Consider the following 20,771-nt stretch of genomic DNA (forward strand, 5'->3'; position numbering starts at 1 on the left):
AACTGTTTAAATTACCTGGTGATTTTAACATGTTATGGGCCTGGCAAAAAGATATAATCATAATTTATAGCACTGATGTTCTGAAAGGGAACAACTGACTGATAAACTTGGAAAAGAACATGATTTATAAAGCAATCATAATAGAAGACAGGTTTACGATAAAATTATTAGGGCTAAAACAAAAAGAAAAACTAGTGACACCTGTCACTGATTTAAGTAACATCACCCATGACTGTTAGATTATAAAAAGTAAAAAGATATTCCTAATAGTCACCTATTTAAAACCACCTACCATAGTCCTCATCAAACAGTTCTTGACGTTCTGACTGATACTGGGAATCAGCAATTTCTTCATATTCTTCCACCATGCTAGTGCCAAATACCCTAATAACAATTTCATTAAAATTTTTCATTAAAACAAGTTATTAAGACTCATCTCTTCACAATCTATGATAAACAGCAACTCAGGTAATGTTTCACAGTCCACTTTTGGGTTCTAAAATAATGGCTATTTCTTACATTTCAGTCATCAATTACTTCCATTAAAATGAAAACTGATCTATTTTAGGTACTTAGAAACACAGTGTTCAAGTTTTTCATCATGGTAAAATAACAAGCAAGCTAAATTAAGCATGTAAATGAAGCTTATTTTTTAACAAATTTGACATTTTTCCAAAACGCATTCAAGATAAAGGTTAACTGTTTTTATTTCTATGATAACTTTCATGAGAAAATTATTTCTTCGCTTTAAATATAATAAGATTTTTATAGATCACTTAAAAAGAAACAACACTTAGTAAATGTGTTTTGTTCTGCCTTACCTTATAAGGCTTAATGGACAAAAGTGCTCTGACCCAAAATGTGATACCAACTCAACCTAAAAAATAAAAGCACATGAAATGGGAAGCCAGCAGAGTCCTTTAAGAGTAACAATACACTCAGTTTTTTCATTATAACATTTCTAAATATAAAGTCCTCATTTCCCCAAAATCAATACTTTTAAAGTTTTGATTTTTTTGTAATGCATTAATATGTCATGCCTTGTTATTCAATATTGCAAAAGAGAAGGTTGCTAACCTTTATGTACTTGATGAACATCTGAAGCAAGAGAAAGGAAAAGAAAAAGAAATCAGTTCCAAAGTCCAGATAACATGCTATAAAGCAACTGCAAGTATTTGTAAATCATACTGTATAATTAAAGTATAGAAAGCAATGTACTGTGATGGATAACATTGTAGTACTCTTAATTCTTTGCAGAAATCAAAGCAATGATTTAAATTTTTACCATCACAACTAGAAACTATAATCTTACATAGTAATAAAATTAACTTTAAGCTGATCAAGTTAAATAACCTTTGCTGCTATTTTGTTAAAAGTATTATAAAACGATTAATACTCTAAAAGTCTTATATTACTACAAATATTATCTTATGTCACTTCAAATATTAAAGCTATGTATCATGTATATATCTACGGGTGAATTTACATATTGATACATAGATTAGTATATCATGAAATGTTATTTTTTACTTGTACAATACCATATATAAGACGTTTTAGGGAAAAAGCATTAGATATTCTGTTATTTCAAGTATAACTTATGGAAGTAGAACATATGTATCAATTCAGTTTTTTTTCTTTTATTATTTATTTTTTAATTTTTTACAGACTATATTTGATTCATTGTACACAGATGGGGTACATCATTTCATTTCCATGGTTGTACACAATGTAGATCAAGTCACTTTTAAAATATAAGTTATTAAAAAAGTAATTTGTAGAATTGGGTTTAGTTTTTCTAGGATAAGGGGAAAATTAGATAAACATGTATAACTATATAATGAGAATCAGAGTAAATTTTGATTGCCTGAAACATATCTATCAAACATTTTTTGTAACATGAATCATCAAAATGCTCTGTAGTCTCCTGTCATACAGGGAATGAAGCAGGGAGTTATACGTGGTACTTTTAATGCCACCAATAAATTATTCTATTATTAACAAAATAGATGTTATAAAGAATGATTCTCAGACAATCTGATAACATTTTTAACATCTTTACTTCCAAAATTAAATATAATTCTACCACCTGGCAAATGATTTTTCACATTTTTTTTACAGCATAAAATGTGTGTTATATAAGAAGGTCATTAAATAATCATTTCAGTACTCATTTTAAAAAGAATTGAAAGTGTTCATTTTTCTGAACTCTTAAATTATTAACTGGAAATATCAACTGTATTTTCAAAATAGAATTTAGCAACTTTTATACTGAAACTAGGAATACTACAAGTTTACCCATTTTATAGACATCAACTTGATACAGGTTTTAAAAAGAGACAGTAAAATCCCAGAAGACAAAATTAAGTAGGTGTAAGTTCTCATATTTAAAGAAGAAAGGATAGGAATTAGAACTGCTGCCATTCAAAGGTCATATTATTAACACAATGGTATTTTAAGGTATGGCCATTTTAAAGGAAAAGGGGGCAGGAAGGAAAGGAAAGGAAAAGAAATATCCCCTATTTTGTCCCAATCCAGTTTAAGTGTGATGATTCTACTTGATCAGTTGTTGGAGGAAGCAGTGGGAACACTGTGTTAGCAAGTTTTATTTGAAACTGGTGTCTGCACGTAGAATGTTTCACTTGAATATACCAAAAATGCAAAAGCCATAATGATGTCAAATGATTGGTTATTAAAACTGAAATAATCTAAGAATCATATTCCAAAAAGAAATTAAATTTGCTTTGAAGACTTTAGTGACAGCAATTGATTTGAACTTCTAAACAGAATACTCTGAAGATGACATTTTATATAGAGTCAAAAGAAATTAAGAGTCATGACTTAAAATATTTTAAGGACCACAGATAGAAAGTTGGTCTGGGTTTCCAGTAATACAAAAGGAATGTAGTAGCATTTGTCTCATAAAACAAAACTATTTTCCAAGTAAAACTATTTTATTAAATGGTATACAGCAGTAAATAAAATATGACTAGCACAAATATTTTCATTATAGAACACAAACTTATATGCATAAACATTACCTTCACATATTTTGCATACATCTGTTCATCTAAAGGGAAACTCTGGACATTCCGCTCATCTCTACCATGAAAAGTACCCAGCTTAATCCATTTATTTGTGGGATATCTAGAAAACACAAAATAAATATATCCTGTACTTTTTCTTCCTCTCTAGTTGAATATACAAACATAATATAGTTTAAATACTTTTCCCCCCAACACAATTAATGGGTTCTTTTAGTAGAAAAGAGTAACATACATACATACATACATACATACATACATACATACATACATACATAAATCGATCACCCTACTGACAAATAGAAAGGAAGACAAGGAAAGACAAAAGCAGACAATGACCACTTATTAGGGCTTGGGAGGGTTGTCTGAGGTTTTAAAACAGAAAGTAGCAAAGAGTTTGTCTTAGAAGAAGGAGGCATGACTCTTCACATACTGCGTAATGATGTGAAGTACTGATGAGAGAAAGCAAATCAGGAAAGAAAAAAAAAATATATATATATATTTAAAAATTTTTTTTCATAGATGTTAACAGACCTTTATTTTATTCATTTATTTATATGAGGTGCTGAGAATCAAACCCAGTGCCTCACACATGCTAGGCAAACACTCTACCATTGAGCTACAACCCCAGCCCTTAGTATAATATTTGAATTTGACATCCTAAGTAGCTGAACCTTTTAAAAGGAAATCTAATATAAAAAGTATAAAAGTATTTTTTGTTTGCAGCATTTAGAATCCTCAAATAATGATTTCTCTCTTTCTCTCTCTCTCTCTCTTTTTTTTGTGTGGTACTGGGGATTGAATCCAGGGCCTTGTGCAAGGCAAAGCAAGCACTCTACCAACTGAACTGAATCCCCAGCTCAATTTCTCTCTTTTCCCCTTTAAAAAGAACATACTTTGTAAGAGCTGTATATGTCCATCTGACATATAATAAAACTGCAGTTTAGAGAAAAAGAAGTAATGTGAGCAAGTTTAAGAGCAGAACAACAGACAGAATTCCCAAAAGGTTTTGAGGATTGATTTCAAAAAGTGTGTACATGCAATGCTGAGGGTGAGGTAAGGGAAGAAATGCCATGCAAAATCTTTAATGATCAATGAGAGAAGAATAAATAATAAATGATAGCACCTTACATATCATGGGCACTCAAATGTATTTATGGAATTGCTACCTTCACTGAGGGGAAAATACTAGTACTCATTAAAAATAGTATGTTTAAAAGAAAAGATATTCTCGGGATGTAAGAAGTAAAAAGTAAATATATTTTTAGAATAAATAAATGCATAGAAAAGACTGAAAAGAATATGTTAAAATGCTAACAATAGTTATCTTTGCTTGTGAGAGAATGCTGTTATTTTCCAAATTTTTTATAAAGTTACATCTTTTAATTACACAAACATAAAAAAGGTTTTAGCTGGGTGCAATGTAACATGCCAGTAATTCCAGCTACTTGAGAAGTTGAGGCAAGAGGATCAAAAGTCCAAGGCTAGCCTGGGAAACACAGTGAGACTATGTCTCAATTATTTTTTCCTTTCCTTTTTTAAAGGAACTGCAGAAATATTTGAGTGTAAAGCACCTGCCTAGAATGTACAAGGTCCTGGGTTCAATCCCCAGTATTCACCCCCAACCCCATATACAAAAGGTTTAAAAACATAAAAGAAAGATACTCTCTAAAAACATTTAAAGAAATTCTTGAAATCAATGGAGCATAATGATTCAAAGTAAAGTCTTTAAAGTCACAGAGTCCTAGGTTTGAGTCTTGGTTCTCCAATTAACAAGCCATGCAGCCTGGGCGAGCTACTTAAAACTCCCCTAGTCTTTTTCCTCACCTTATAAGGGAATAATCTGGCTGTGATGTAAGCATTGTATGAGCTAATAAAAGGAATGTGATTAAGAAGAGCTACAACTATTACTACAAACTGACATTAAAAACAAAATGACTAGAGTCAAAAGTGACCCATTTTAAAATTTTTACTCCAGAGATCCAACACAGACCCTATAGAAACCAGCTCTAGAATTTACCTGTCACTGATAGAAACCAGAAAGTCTTTAGGAGTAGAAGAAAATAATTCATAATTTGCAATATCAAGCTGTTTTACTTGAATTGGCTCACAAAGTTCAATAACAAACCTTCAAAAAGAACACAAGACAATTATTTAAACAGTTAAAATATTAGTTCATATTAAACATGGCATAACATTTTTCATAAAACTAGATATCCATTAAAAGTTAGTATAACATAATGAAGGAGTATGTTTTATAATTCAAGTTATCTTTAAGGGAATGCCTCTTTACCAAGCATATCAGTAGTAGGGGGAAAAAAACCATAAAAACAAGACACTGATTTTATCCCATCATATTTTAAGAAATTTTTTAATGACAAAACACATTCTTGGAGAAGGAATGACTTCTATGAACTGTCAGTGATTGCATAAACTGACTAGTCTAGAGGATAATTTGACATACACTGTCTGAAAGGTATCAAAGCCTTGATTTAGCAATACCCTCATAAAATCCTAACTCAATGAGTTTTCAATTCTGTGAATATGTCAACAAAATCAACACAGGTACAATAAAATAGGTTGGAAATCATAACCTAGAGCTTATATACATTTTATATATTTTTCTGTATATATATATATATGTAATACAATACATATATTTTCTGGTACTCTATTTATTACATCAAAAGGATAGAATTAAAAAAAAAACCAATATTATTTAAAAAGTTATCATAAATGGTATATTTCTTACTCAACTTGAGTTTTTATGTGTTCCAGACCTGGGAAGATGAACCTAATAGGTTAAGATCACAAGGCTCCAGATGTCTGTCCTTGTATATATATTTTGCTGATCAAAATTAGGTTTGTAAGAGCAGAGGCAGGTGGGATAAGTCAATGTATCTGGCTCCCAAACCTGAACAATTTCCATAGCACAACAATATCACAGAATGGTTTCATTGATTAACACAAATTAACATAAATGATGGTCTACCCAGACAAAGAAATAGCCAGTATCCGTTAAGACCAGTTAGAAATTATGCATTTCTACAAAATGTAAACTAATTTATAGTAACAGAGGCCTGGCCTATAATTGTGAGAAAAGATGGTTTGAGAAGGAGAAATTGTAAGAAATGTGAGAAAACTTTTGGGAGTGATGAATGTGTTCATTATTTTTACTGTGGTGATATTTTCACAGATGTATAAATGTCAAAATTCATCAAAATACACACTTTGAGATGTTGCACTATATGTCAACTAAATCTCAATTATGCTGTTTTTTAAAGTGATGCTAGTATAGCTTAGTCACAGAGCATGTGCTTAGCATGTGCAAAGCCCTAGGGTTCAATTCCCAGTACTGAATGATGCTAGAGACTGACTGACATGGAAAGATGCCATAAATATTACTGCTAATGAAGAGAGTACAAATATGACTCCATATGCATAAAATAAAACTGCACATAGCATGGTACTTGGGGAAGAGAAATACTTGTGACATTTAGTATTTTATTTTCCTTTAATAAACCATGTATTTGGCTCTAGAACTGGAACATTTTCCACAGCACCATAATATCATATGATGAAGGAAGAGCAAATGGAAATCAGATTCAGACTTTTATTATTTACAATGGGTAAAATAAATCTATACTGAGAAGAAAACAAAAAGAATTGTCTTCTGCTTCTTATTTATTTTTTACATACAATGTTCCTCATTTTTAGGAAGACACATAAAAAATAAGCATTCAGATAAACACATGACCAAGTACAATTTTGATTCACTTGGAACACAAAAGAATTCTAAAATTTGTATGCAACCAATAAATAGCCTCAAAGTATGTAAACAGTAATATAAAAGAAATTACTCTGCATTAAAATTGATTTTAAAATGCCTTTCAATATATCTTTATCCTCATCTCACATGTTTTCTTAGAAACAGAACACAGTATGAAATCAGTAGAACTTTGTATGAAATTAATGTTAAACAATTTCAATATATTTAACTATTTATGAATCAGGAATTTTAAAAGATCATTAAATTTACAGATTTGACTATACCAAGAACCTTGATAAAACACCATGAATCAAAATTTAAGATACAATTAAGGCAGGGCACGGTGGACCATTCCTGTATCCCAGTGGCTCCTGGGAGGCTGAGATAGGAGGATCCAAGTTCAAAGTCAGCCTCAGCAAAAGCAAGCTACTATCTCTAAATAAAAATACAAAATAGGGCTGGGGACGTGGCCAGTAGTTGAGTGCCCCTGAGTTCAATCCCTGGTACCTCCCCAAAAAAATAAAAAGTGCAAGAAGAAAGAAATCAGTTTAAAAATCTTCCCAATTATTTTCAAACAAGTATTAAGACAGTGTATGCATAAGCTCACTAATACTGCTTGCAAAAGATCATAAACAACCCAAATATCCAACAAATGGGGCCTAGTTAAATCTCAGTAAAACCATAAAAATGATTTAATTGGTGCATTATAATTTTATATAATAGTGTGATTCCCTGTGACGTATTTGTAGCACACACACAAAAAATTTAATTTGGTCAATTTTGTTTCCCAGTACTTCCCCCCTCTACTTTCTCTCCTCTCCCCCCTGTCCCTTCTTCTACTAATCTTCCTTCTATTTTAATGTCAGCCCCACCAAGCTCCCCACTTGTTTTTTCCTGGCTTTTTTCTCTCTACCTTCCATGTGAGACAAACTACAACCCTTGACTTTCTGAGTTTGGCTCATTTTCCTACTTGAGGAAAATAACCACCATAATTCTGATCTATTAAAATGAATGAATGAATGATGTGTGTGTATATATATGTATTTAATTTTAGGAGACACTTCTCAAACGCTGAAGATAATATTTTGCTTCTATGTAGTCACTCAGAAGAAATATGCTTCTTTTAAAGCACTGTGACTCTTTGATCTGCCATTTCCTATGAATCATTCCTCTTCCAAGAAGCTAGCCCCCTTGCAGCTACACATCTTCTAATACCCTTTCAGCAATACATTTTATACCAGTTCTTAACTGTTTAACCAAATCTGTCACTGTTTGCTTTTTTTTCCACCTCCTTAAAAGGAAAGGCATTTTGTCCTCAAATTTGACAGTACCAACACTAATCATAAATATTTATTAAAGTAAGATTATAAGTCGATTTAACCTTGATAAAAAAGATTAACATATATAGAAGTTACTTTTAAAAATTTTGTATTCCTTACCAAAATTTTAGTGCTGCAAGGATTCAACATATAAAGGTCCATATTTTCTATGAGAATAGCAGATGTGCTCTATTTCAAAATAGGGAAAGGGAATATATTACTGAAGGAAAAATCATTTCAAAAAAGTATTTCAACTCTAAAGTGTTCTGGTGTTTGTACATTTTTAGATCTCACAATATACCTAAGACTGAAACACACATTTGGGAAGGAAAAGCATAAAACTGACTAAAATTTACTAGTTAAGGCCATAGCATTATATTTATAACAAACCATTTAAAATTCAATGTCTATTACTACAAAGGAAAAATAAATTAGTTATTTTCTTTTAAAATTTCATATAGTTAAAATTTCATAAAGTTAAAATACAACTAATAATTCATAGAAGGCATAATCCTACATTATTAGTGAATCAGGGAAAAAGTTCTCACTAAAATGTAGTCCCCAGCATACTAATACTAATGCCTATTATTTTATTAATAAAGTGAGGAGTCTTTTATATTTATAAAAAAGAAAATTTATACTTAAGTACCTTGGCTTCTGGATTAGCTGCCAAAATTTTGGCACCACATTCTACTGAGGCATAATTATTTCGGTTTTTCTGGACTTTTTTGGTGGCATGTGGCCCTCCATTGGAAGATGGATGCAATGACTGACCTATGGACAAACCTTATTAGAAACATATATATGATGATTATGAATGAAAACACCCCCAGCCAATACAATGATCTCAAAGAAATAGACTGTCTTCTAGAGGACAGGTTTTAATGCTTAAAAGAATCCTTAAGAAATTCAAAATAGCTTTAAAATGTCCCAATAGCTTTAAAAAATAACAGCAGTAAACAAATTAACTACAAAATCTGTGTGTTACTTGATTTATCTCTAAATAATATAACTCAGAAAATGGGCTAGGATTGTGGATCAGTGATACAGCACTTGCCTAGCATGTATGAGGCACTGGGTTGGATTCTCAGAACCACATACAAATAAATATGTTTTAGGTTCATCAATGACTAATAAAAATATTTTAAAAAAAGAAAAAGAAAATGAAGTATGTCCATCAGAATAAAGCTTCTGGCATATATATTTTATTCTACTGAGGATGTAACAATTTTTAACTGAGATTTAATCTACAAAAGCAAGGGGAAAAAAAAGTAAAAGTAATACTTTGCATACATGGTTTAAAGTTTTCTCACTCTGAACTTCCTATGTCTCGATTTTTCTCTTGAAAATTGAGATGAAAATCACTGTTCCTTATCTTATTTAATCCTCAGTTAATAATTTACAAGAATGGATTTTAATTAAGATTAACACTGTTCATAGTTGTACTCAGGGAAATGACATGGTAGCAGCAATTTTGTAAATTTCTCCTTTAAAATGTTTTCAAAAATGTTTTATTTTGCCAATTAAAAAGAAAAAAGCATATTTAAAACAAAAGAATTTCAGTTATTCCTTACTTTTTTCTTTTTCTACTTCCATAACTTTCTTCTTCCATTCATCAAATGTTGGTATATCTTCTGGATCTTTGGGATTTGCTACAGATGTAGGGTCAGTTTCTCCTGGTTTTGTATAATCAGAACTCTATAAGAAATATCAAAATATAAACAGACTTCAACCTTCAAAGACTAGATTAATAAATACAAAGAAAAAACAAATGTTTCTGTCAAAGGCCTAACTTTATAATGAATGCCCCAATAGAAAAGTTTGTGTTTATTTAAAAGCTGAATTTCTCTTGAAAGAACTGTAATTATTTCTAAGTACCATAAGATGTATTCCTTCACATGTTAGTGATATAAGCATAGGTTTTTTTCTTTTATAAAACTGTAATATATCCTGAGCAATTACACACAAACTGTAGAAATAAATTTATACCAGTGTGCATATATCTTAAAATCCAAGCTAAAACACTCATTAAAGGAAGCTACTATCAGATGTAGTATATAGTTTCTACAAAATTTATAACAAGCACCTTCTAGTCCAAAAATTTTAAGACAAAAATCTAAATTAAAAAAAAAAAGATTTCACAATTTAAAAGTAGAGAAAACATCTTTTTGATTCAGGTTGGTAAAAATATTTCACATGATGCAGAATGCATTTTTTAAAAGCTGACACATTTGACTAGATCAAAAATTTAAGAATTTAAAAACATCTTAAGACCATAAATTACATGAAACAATAAGCCACAGACTGAGAGAAGTATGTGCAACACATTCAGCCAACAAAGGGTCACTGCCAACTCCTAAGAATGTGCACAAATCAATAAAAGATTGAATCTCAAAAATCGTGTTAAATAAAATGCTACTTAGGGCAAGAATGATGTTCTATATTATTTCAAAATATGCCAAAAAATAATATGTACTGTTTATGGCTGATTAGAAAGCTCTAAAATAAAATTTCAAAAATCCAACAAATTCAAGATAGTGGTTCCATCAGACTAGAAGGATTTTAACTGGAAAGGGCATATGATCTGTGACTTTTTTTTTTTTTTTTTTTAAACTGAACAATGGATATTATAGCTGTTTGTTATTCAATCCTTTATACCTGGAAGTCTTCAGGTGAAGTATAGTAAGTTGTAAATGCAAATTCACTGAAAATTTATGAAAAGATAAGGTGGAAAAAAGAATGCCTGAAATTAAAAAGATGGGATGTGCAACGTTTGAATTGCTCTTTAACTGCATTTGTTTTAAGTTTATGAAGAAATCTTCTCTTTTACTTAGTTCTTTCTCACCTGAGGGGAGCCTCATCTTCACACTTCTTAAAGAAATGTTATACTGGCCTGTAACTGAAGTCATGGAGATCTCAGAAGGAAAAAGAAAACTGGCTCCACTGTGATAAACTCTCTTATTCTAAGAAGAGTATTCTGAAACGTAGTTGGTCTAACTGTACTTTGCATATAAATAACAAAAAGTAATATGTCTCTTGAAAATAATTCTAGTTGAAGAATATAGTTTGTTTAACCTTTTGTTATTGTGTTAACTGACCATTCTGAAGATTCTCAATTTTTTTTGGTTCCAGGGATTGAACCCTGGGGGTGCTTTATCACTGAGCCACATCCCTAACCTTTTTTATTTGTGAGACAGGATCTCGCTAAATTTCTTAGGGCAAGTTGCTAAGTTGTTGAATCTTGCAATCCTGGATCTTGCAATCCTCCTGCCTCAGCCTCCTGAGTGGTTGGGATTATAGGTATATGCCACCATGCCTGGCTGAAGATTCTTAAATTTAATAGCTATAACTTATAATAGCTCTCTGAGAAACTGGTTAATAAGGTCTTTATGTACATGGCAACAAAGAGTTGATGGTGGCAGAAAAATCATTTAATTATACATAACCAGAGTCCACACACAGAATAACTTAATGTATAAATACCGTACTGGAGCCAGGCATGGTGGCAAAAGCCTTCAAACATAGCTATGCAGGAGGTTGGGACAGGAGGATTCCAAGTTTGAGGCCAGCCTGAGCAACTTAGCAAAACTCCTTCTTAAAAAAGAAGGGTTGGGGATATAGTTTGGTGGTAGAGTGCCCCTAGGTTCAATCCCCAGAACGGCAAAAAAAAAAAAAAAAACAACTGTACTAGAAGTAGCACCATGAAATAACCACTTGCTCTCAGGAAGCACAGTTCCTGTTCCGCTCCACAACTGTCATTAACTACTTGATCTCCCTAATTTGAAACAAATTATGGTTAGCAAATTACTACAAGAGTGGCTAATAACAAGAATACACTTTGTAATAAAGTAAGAGATAGTGAAAGTTATATACCAACCTCGTTTTTAAATTATCTGAAGCACTTAATGGAGATTTTGGATCATCGCTACCCTGTTCTTTTGGTGAAACTTTTGATTCAAATTCCGATTTTGTTATTTTTCCTTTGCCATGTGAAGATGACACATTTTCTATGTGTTGGCCAACAAGGCTATTTGAAACAAACAAACAAACAAAATATATATATATGGATAACCAGTTTTAAACAATCGAAATTGCTATAATTACCGCATTCAAACCAAGAAAAGAACACAAAGATATCAGCTCTCTTTCAGTCATAAAGTAAAAGTAAACATGCACCAAAGTCCATTCAGACATAGCACTGTCATCATTACAGTCATACCAAGGCAAACAAATGCTCATGCCTACCTTTCAGGTGGACCTGACAAAGGAAGGCTGTTCCGCTGTTGCATCTGCATCCAGGGCCTCACCAACTTCACAGTCGGTTTCAGACTGCTCGGTTTCACTTGCCTTGGCTATAGGGTTAGTACCAGCTTTGTCTATTTCACTGTAAGAACACCAACCAGGACAATTTAGTAATTTAATGAACCTAACGAAAGTAAGTTAAAAAAGCTACAAGTGAACCCCAAAACATAATCTAATGTGAAAAAAGAACTTTACAGTTCTGCAGAATGTTTCCAAGAATTGATTTAAGTCATGTAACATCAACTACTAATAAATGTTCCCAACTTAAAAAACTAGTTACCTAATTTTAAAGCAAAACATTACAGGTTAGTATTTGGTGTTATAAAAAATAAGACTTTCACACCTGTAATGCCAGCAGGGCTTGGGAGGTTAAAGCAGGAGGATGGTGAGTTCAAAGCCAGCCTCAGCAAAAGTGAGGCATTAAGCAACTCAGTGAGACCCTGCTTCTAAATAAAACACAAAATGGGGCTGGGGATGTGGCTTAGTGGTCAAGTGCCCCTGAGTTCAATCCCCAGTACCAGCCATCAAACAAAAATATTTTAAAAATTATTTACTCTAAATGTTTTCTCTTTCAAGTTAAATTTGCCCGTTCAGTATGTTAATTCTACTAACATTTCCTGTTACTGTATTAATTCTACTAACATTAGCCTACACTATCAAAATCATCTATTAACTCAAGATAGTTCACTAGAGTTCTAAGGCATTTTTAGAATTTCACTTTAAAAATATATACCCTAATATTTCTCCTGCCTCATCTCCATTTCACTAGAGTCATGCCCAATACATCAGAAAAAGAGGATGCACTATTCAGGCACACGCTATCTAGCCTAAAGTTGTTTCTGAATTAAGAACTTAAAGTTCTTAATTTGAGAATTTATGTAAATGTTCTATTTCTCAACATGTTTTCTGTTCCCTTGTGCCTTACTGGGGAAAGTCACTAAACAATAACTGTAACATCTCTCTGTGTACAACTCCCTGGGCCTGTCCCTTGCATTCCTGAGGAAGACAGGTGTTTTTTTTTTTTTTTGGTACTAGGGACTGAACCCAGGGGCACTCAACCACTGAGCCACATCCCCAGCCCTTTTTGTATTTAATGTAGAGGCAGAGTATTGCTGAGTTGCTAAGTGCCTCACTAAGTTACTGGCTTTAAACTCTTGATCCTCCTGCCTCAGCCTCCCAAGCACCACTGCACCCAGTCAGAAGATGGGTATTTTTAAAGTGCCTGCAACAAAAAATAGTAGTGATGATGATGATAATAATATTATCTGAAAAGTTTATTCTTACTATGTTTCAGACATTCCTCAATATCAATTGATTTGATAAAGAAAATGCTTAATGAAGTATAAAGAGAAGGGCATTGTGTATTGTTCTTGGAGTACTGCTGGAAGGAGTTAGAAGGAATATAATATATAACTGATGTTTAAATTAAGGATCACTTATGCTTAAATATTCTGAGTATTTAATAAGCACTGTGTTTCCTAAGTATAACCTCACTTTGCCTACATTACGTGGAGGTTTCATGGCTGGAATCTAATCTACTTCACTGCATTATGCAACCAAATAAACAAATTTATTATAAATAGTTATATTCAAAACAAACACAAAACACAGGTATTAAAAATTCATTCTGCTAAACAGTCTAAACTTCAAACTGGAGTATCAAGTTGCCATATCCTATTAAATGACCTTTCTAAATTAACTAAGGAGATTTTTCTTTTCTTCTTTACAATGACTTACTCAAGCTTTGAGACTGGAGTGATTTCTGAGGTAGATGAGCTGGAAATATTTTCAGCGTCTTCACTGTTCCCAACTGAACTGGAAGTATCTTCATGTAATCAACTGCAGGGAGTGTCTCAACCACAGGTGGGTTTAACTTTCCTGACTCTGTATGCTGTTTAAAAAAGCCAGTTACATTAAATGTTGAGATTAATAAATTATCTCTTTTGCTGGACAAGAGTGTACAGAAACAAAAAGCAAAAAAATAACCATGTAGGTGTTCACTAAAAAAGTACTTTTATAAAAATAATTCTTCCAACATTACAACACTATGGAATATATTTTATATTAAAATACGGGTTCAACACCACACATTTTCATAAACGAGTATAAAGAGCTTATCTCTTTCTCTGTTCCTACTTCCAATTTCCATTAGGACCTACAAATATTTCCTCTTAACTGTAATTAATGAATGCTAGCAACAACTAAAAAATCATTTTTAAACATACAAAACATTAAAACAAAAAGTTCTTGTCCCCAAGCAGTTTAATAACTAGTGTCTTATCAATAAACAACAATGTGACTACACAAATAACATTACAAAGCAACAAATGATTCTTGCTGTTCCTTCACAGTCCTAAATGCCTTAGGTCAACCACCAGTCCAAAACAAAATCTGAAATATACCCACTACCTGATCATATTTGAAAACTTCTACAGCACTTCTTCTCCTACCCCCACCCTAAAAAGAATTAGCCTTTCCTTTGCTCATACTACCACTGTTTCCTGTAGAGTCTTTACCACAGTATCTGCAAGATCTCAAGTGCCATTATTTATTCTCCCTCTTCTTCAACTATACCGTAAATGCCTGTGTAAGGACCATACTCTCTTGATATTCACATTCCCAGCATTAAAGTATCTAGCACAGTTTGCTTCAAATGCTCGATAAGTGATTAACAAATGAGGAATGCATACTCAATTCAAGGAAAAGAAAACTATGGACTAAAAAGGATTAGAAGATATTGGTCTTTAAGAAAAGGAAAGTACAGGAGGAAAACACAAGACAGAGTCAGGAGAATACAAAGTATAATCATTTGGGTAATTACAAGGAAAAATTCAAAGGAATACAAATGGTTTTGCAATTTACAGTTGAAAAAAGGACTATTACATTAATATCAAACATTGATTATCATTTCAACATGCATTCAGTATTTTAAAAATGAGATATTTCACATTCTTTTTTTCCAACCTAAGCCTTCAAAATTCAATGTGTATTTTTTAAGCTTTAGTAAATCTCAATACGAACTAGTCACATTTCAAGTGCACAAAAGTCACATGTGGGTAACAACTATTGTACTTAAATAGAACAGGTACAGAAGATTTCAAAGTATTTGGGTAAGAGCACATCATGATAAAGACTCCAGAAAACCAATAATGGCAAGACTGTTGAGGACAGTCATACAAATGGAAGGGCTACAAGTAACACTTTTTCTCTTACTCCTTTTCACAAACCTTTGTCAATGTCTTCCAAAATCCAATAAATTGTAACTCACTTATCTCCTTTATATAACCCAGTAAATTTTAAGAGCCCTGGTTAATATTAACAAAAAGGAATTTTCCCACATTCTGAGTTGAAAGTATTCCTTTTTTAAATATGAGAGTTTTTCCTGAGTCCTTCCGCCTTCAGAACAAACAGTCCTGGTTCCTACAACCATTACTGATACTAAGTAATTTCCAGCTGCCTCGAAATTCTGATAGGCCTACAGTGTGTTCACTCCAGCTTTAATATCTTTCATAAAGTCTGATGGAATGGAATGGATTACTCAATGAGATAAAATGAGAAAAACACAATCTAAAACATTTTGTTCATATTCCACATAAATGAAAACATGGGTGTCAAAATACTATGTTCTATACACAATTACTTTCTTTTGTAGTAAATGAAGCAGTTTAGGAAAAAAATATGATATATGAAAATCTGAAAAGACACTATAGACATATTATAATGAACCAATATGGAGCCTAAGAAGAAATGAGGAATTATACTCAAACTTCTACTTCAAAGAGACTAGTCACATTTATTAAATCTGTAAACTTCATTTTCTCAAAAGCAGTATTATTAGCAGTTAAGTAACATTAAGTTCCATTACACAGTACTTCGAAATGAAAAAAATAACACTATAAATATGGTGACCAGAGGTACATTATCTTCTGAATAGGCATATTATTAAAAATCAAAGCAACATGGCTTACTTGTACATCCACAATATAGTCATCTTTGAATTTATTTTCTTCTGGAGGAATGGGTAAATTTGAACCCAATTTTCCCAATAATTCTGCATTTGTAGGTCCCTCTCTTTCATCCTATCACACAACAAAGAAAAACAGACTGATAAGATTGCTTCATTCAACAGTCCTAATGCATATCAAAGACCATCCCTTTCTATATGCTAAACCAAAAGACTGCCTTGTATGCATTTGACACTGCTGTGTACATTCCTGTATCCCCCGTCTCGCCAATACACTTAAAATGTACAATACATGAGTTGAAGACCCTCACTTGATTGCTTGATAAGCACTTTAGTCCTACCACCCAGTGCGGTTAGGCACATAGTAACAGAAATACCTGACAAATGTATGCACCTATAGCTTTTTGTCTCTCTTTTTACTCACATTCAAGTTAGGACTTCCAATACCTTTATGTCTTTAAATGTATTCTCTGCAGTATGAATTTCAAAAAGGTAAAAGCTCATACTCACCTCTGATTATCTGAGTCAATTTGGCACAAATATCTAAATGTTTGCTGTAAGAGTATGTTTCCCCCCCTCAGTGCTGTGATTAAATTCATTTTTATGATATTTTGTCTATAAATATTCCATCATTAAGAAATTAGTCTTAAGTCTTATAAGACTGTGGGAAAAAGAGTAAAATTATAGTTTCTTTTGAGAAGTACTTAGAAAGTCTTCAAAATTTTAAATGTTCATCCAGAAATACATTCTACATAATTCAAAAACTTAATATGTTTCAAATATCATGCCAAAAAGGCCCTAGGCATGTAAATGTAACTGTAAATCTGTGTGTTGACAGACACAAGCACTGTGCATGAGTGCACACATGCACATATGGCTGGGCAACAATGCAGAAACCCATCAGTAAGGAAATGATTAATAGAGTATGGTCTACCTGTGTGACAGAATGAAAATGCAGTCATTCAGAAGAACATGTCAACATGAAAAGGTGACATGTGAAGGAGGATGCAAGTCAATTTGCAGAACATTTACACGACACTTTAATGGAAATAAAAATACTAGCTTTGTGCACATATAAAGATATATCTATATAACAGAAAAAACCTGAACATTTCATGAGAAACAGTCAACTGTAGTTCCTTCGGGGAAAAGAATGATATGTAAACATGAATATTCAGTAGTTAGTATAAATTTAAAATAAATACACTGAAGTTGAGGCAAAAGTCAAATAGTCAATATTCATCTTTTATCATTTAATGAAACAATAAGTGATTTCAAGACCATAAGGGTTTTTTTTTGATTCTATCTATTCACTGTACCCCTAACTACAGAAAAGAAACTACAAAGTTACCAACTTCAAATTGTCTTGTTATACTTATTTCTGACAGTTTTTCATTTATAAGATTGGGGTGTCTTTATAAAACCTTTTAGTATTTAGGGCAGTAAAGAGAGAACACTAGTTTTCAGTTCTCTGAACATGCAGTATTTTTTCTCCTTACTATAGGACCAAGGATGTTTATGAAATTCCAAATACAAGCAACAAATATACATAAATATCTCTGAGCTACCGTAATTTAAAATGTTTGGAGGCAGTCTTAGCTGAACACACAAATTATAATGTCAACTTTACTTAAAGTACCTTTTTCTGGAATTGTACATCTTCATTTTCTAGTGCACAATTGTCATCTTGAGAGTAGTATGATGACGCTGAAGCTGAAGAACTCTCTTTACAACATACATGCCAGCTGGGAAGCCTGGAAAAACATTCAACAAAAGCAACATCAACAACGACAAAAAAAAAAAAAAGAGAGAGAGAGAGAAAAGGAAAAATTAAATCCACATGAAGTTAACAATAGTCCCTATGTAGGGTAAATTTAAGGCAATAAATAGGTTCCTATCCCAACACCCTTAAGATCTCAACAATTTAAAGATGATATTTAATGCCCTAGGAAAAATACGAATAGTATTATCAACATCCCAAGTAACATGCCACGAATCCTATGAAGGTACAAAAGAAGACTTTACAGAAGCAATATCTGATAATTATCATCCTATCAAGGAAGGAACAGAGAAAGTTATCAAAGAATTAACCTACTCAGAAAGTACCAGGTGCCAATATTATTCTAAATTCTGCCAGATATTTAAGAACACATAACTCTAAAAGTTATCTAAACTGTTTCAAATCATAGAAGGAACGCTTACAAATTAATTTTACATAGAGAACAGTGTTTTGAAATTTAATAGTGCACACAGAATACTACACATTTACAGTACCTATGAAATAAAATGCAAAACTTCTAAAGAAAACAATTAAAAAGTCTCTGGGAATATACCAAAGAAGGAATATACCATTGCTGGATCAAGTAGTTTAGCTCTGATATTCAAAACTGGTTTGATATAATAAAATCTGTTTATTTAGTTTGCCATGTATATCAAGGAGAATGTCTTGTGATAAAAATGTCTTGTGATAAATCCACTCCTGTATATCCATCAAGTCTTTAAATCAATAATAAATATATATTTAAGATGGGAAATATGCATAATACATAATCCTAAAAGTCAATATAATATTTAGTGAAGAAACCTAAAAATGCACCTATACAGCTCTAAAACAAGACAAGAATATTCATCATCACTAGTATTACATAGTACAAGAATAAAAGGGATGTAAAATGGAAAGGTATAGGGTAAAATTATTATGAATTACAAATAATGAGTTTATCTGCATTAGTTGCAGATAATGAATTTATAGAAGTGGAAAATTCAAAACACTCTCATACTTAAGGAAGTTCTAAATGTACAGAATTAATACACTAACAAACTCTCAGTACAAACATTACCATCAATTATAAAGTGTAATATAAGAAAGTCTCCATTTACAACAGGAACAATAAAATATCAAGATACAAACAGCAAGAAATCTTCTACTACAAAAAACTGTTTGAAATTGCCAGTACTTGAAAGTTGTTTTACTCAGAAAAAATGTCAATGTCACACAATTCAAAATGGTAATATATAAGGAAATTTTAAAAACCACAGACTGAAGATATAAAGGGAAATGTTATAAAAAGCAAGCCAGATATAGTCAAGAAGATTCTGATATGAGGGAACTAGAACCTACAAGAAACAATAATAATTACAGCATGTGGTACTGAGATGAGAGAGAAATGTAGAGGGCTCGGAATCAGACCTTTTACTTTTAGAACTACAACTTTTAAAACTATGAACAAATTAAAACTAAAAATAACAAAGGGAAAGAGTAAGCCACACATTAATATAGTGAAATGCTACAATGTGTACATTTGTACGTACATAAGTTTCTCTGGAAGAATCTTTTTTTTAAAGTACCACGTTGCCTACATCCAGGGAAAAAACTTGGTGAATGTGTGGTAAGGGAAATAAAATTTTAAATTTTTACTGAATTTTTTATACTATAATATTTACAATATTAATAGGACACAAGATTTGTACATATAGTATCATTTTAAAATACAGTAGTCCTCATCTGTTGTTTCACTTTTGGCAGTATGTTACCCACAGTTAACTGCAGTCCAGAAATATCAAATGGAAAATTCCAGAAATAGTTCATGAGTTTTAAATTACACAACATTCTGAGTAGCATAAGTTGATATCAGTGTGTCCACCCAGAATGTGAATCATCCCTCCGTCTATAGTACTCATCTATATACTCTACCTGCCCATCAGTCACTTAGTAGTCTTCTGAGTCAATCAGATCCACTGTGACGGGAATTCAGTGCTTGGGTTCAAAGAACGCTTATCTTATTTAATAATGGCCCCAAAATGCAAGAGTAATGATGCCAGCAATCTTGGACATGCCCAAGAAAAGCTGTAAGCTTCCTTTAAGCAAACAGGTGAAAGTACAGTTAAGATATTTTGAGAGAAATCACATTTACATAAATTTTATTATAGTATGTTGTTACAACTGTTCTATTCAAAACTATCCAGTTTCAGGCATCCACTGGAGAGTTTTGAACCATATCCCCTATGTATAAGAAGGGAGTACTATACATGTAGTTCAAAAGCAAAATCTGAGTTTTTAGAAATAAACATTTAATTATTGCCATTACTCCAGGTATTTTAGAGGTATCCCTACTGGAAAGGGCAACTTAGCAATTTTCCCTGAGAAAAATAACTTGATATTTATCAATTTTTTGTCCAATTTCTATTTAAGGATAGATGTTAATCAAAGCAAGTACCATTGGTACCATTGTGGGTTTTTTTGTTTTGTTTTGTTTTGTTTTTGCGGGGGGGGGCTTGTTTTTGTTCATTTGTTTAGGTTTAAAAAAAAAGAATCTCCACAGAAGATTTAAAGCTATATAAGATTGTCCTCAAGGGTATCAATTAGGCTCCTG

The 20,771-nt window shown here is 32.1% G+C and overlaps 1 protein-coding gene across 1 annotated transcript in view; it reads right to left on the bottom strand.

Moving 5' to 3' along the window:
- Suco (SUN domain containing ossification factor) overlaps positions 1-20,771 on the bottom strand; it is a 66,535-nt gene that overhangs the window by 29,157 nt on the left and 16,607 nt on the right. Inside the window, 15 exon segments of the mRNA XM_047520374.1 lie at positions 293-384; positions 822-877; positions 1,078-1,098; positions 3,042-3,147; positions 5,065-5,173; positions 8,255-8,321; positions 8,782-8,906; positions 9,707-9,830; positions 12,006-12,159; positions 12,378-12,391; positions 12,393-12,516; positions 14,172-14,268; positions 14,271-14,325; positions 16,403-16,513; positions 18,038-18,152. Coding sequence (XP_047376330.1) covers positions 293-384; positions 822-877; positions 1,078-1,098; positions 3,042-3,147; positions 5,065-5,173; positions 8,255-8,321; positions 8,782-8,906; positions 9,707-9,830; positions 12,006-12,159; positions 12,378-12,391; positions 12,393-12,516; positions 14,172-14,268; positions 14,271-14,325; positions 16,403-16,513; positions 18,038-18,152 — 1,370 coding nt within the window.

This window comes from Sciurus carolinensis, chromosome 12 (assembly GCF_902686445.1).
Source record: "Sciurus carolinensis chromosome 12, mSciCar1.2, whole genome shotgun sequence".
Classification (NCBI taxonomy): domain Eukaryota; kingdom Metazoa; phylum Chordata; class Mammalia; order Rodentia; family Sciuridae; genus Sciurus; species Sciurus carolinensis.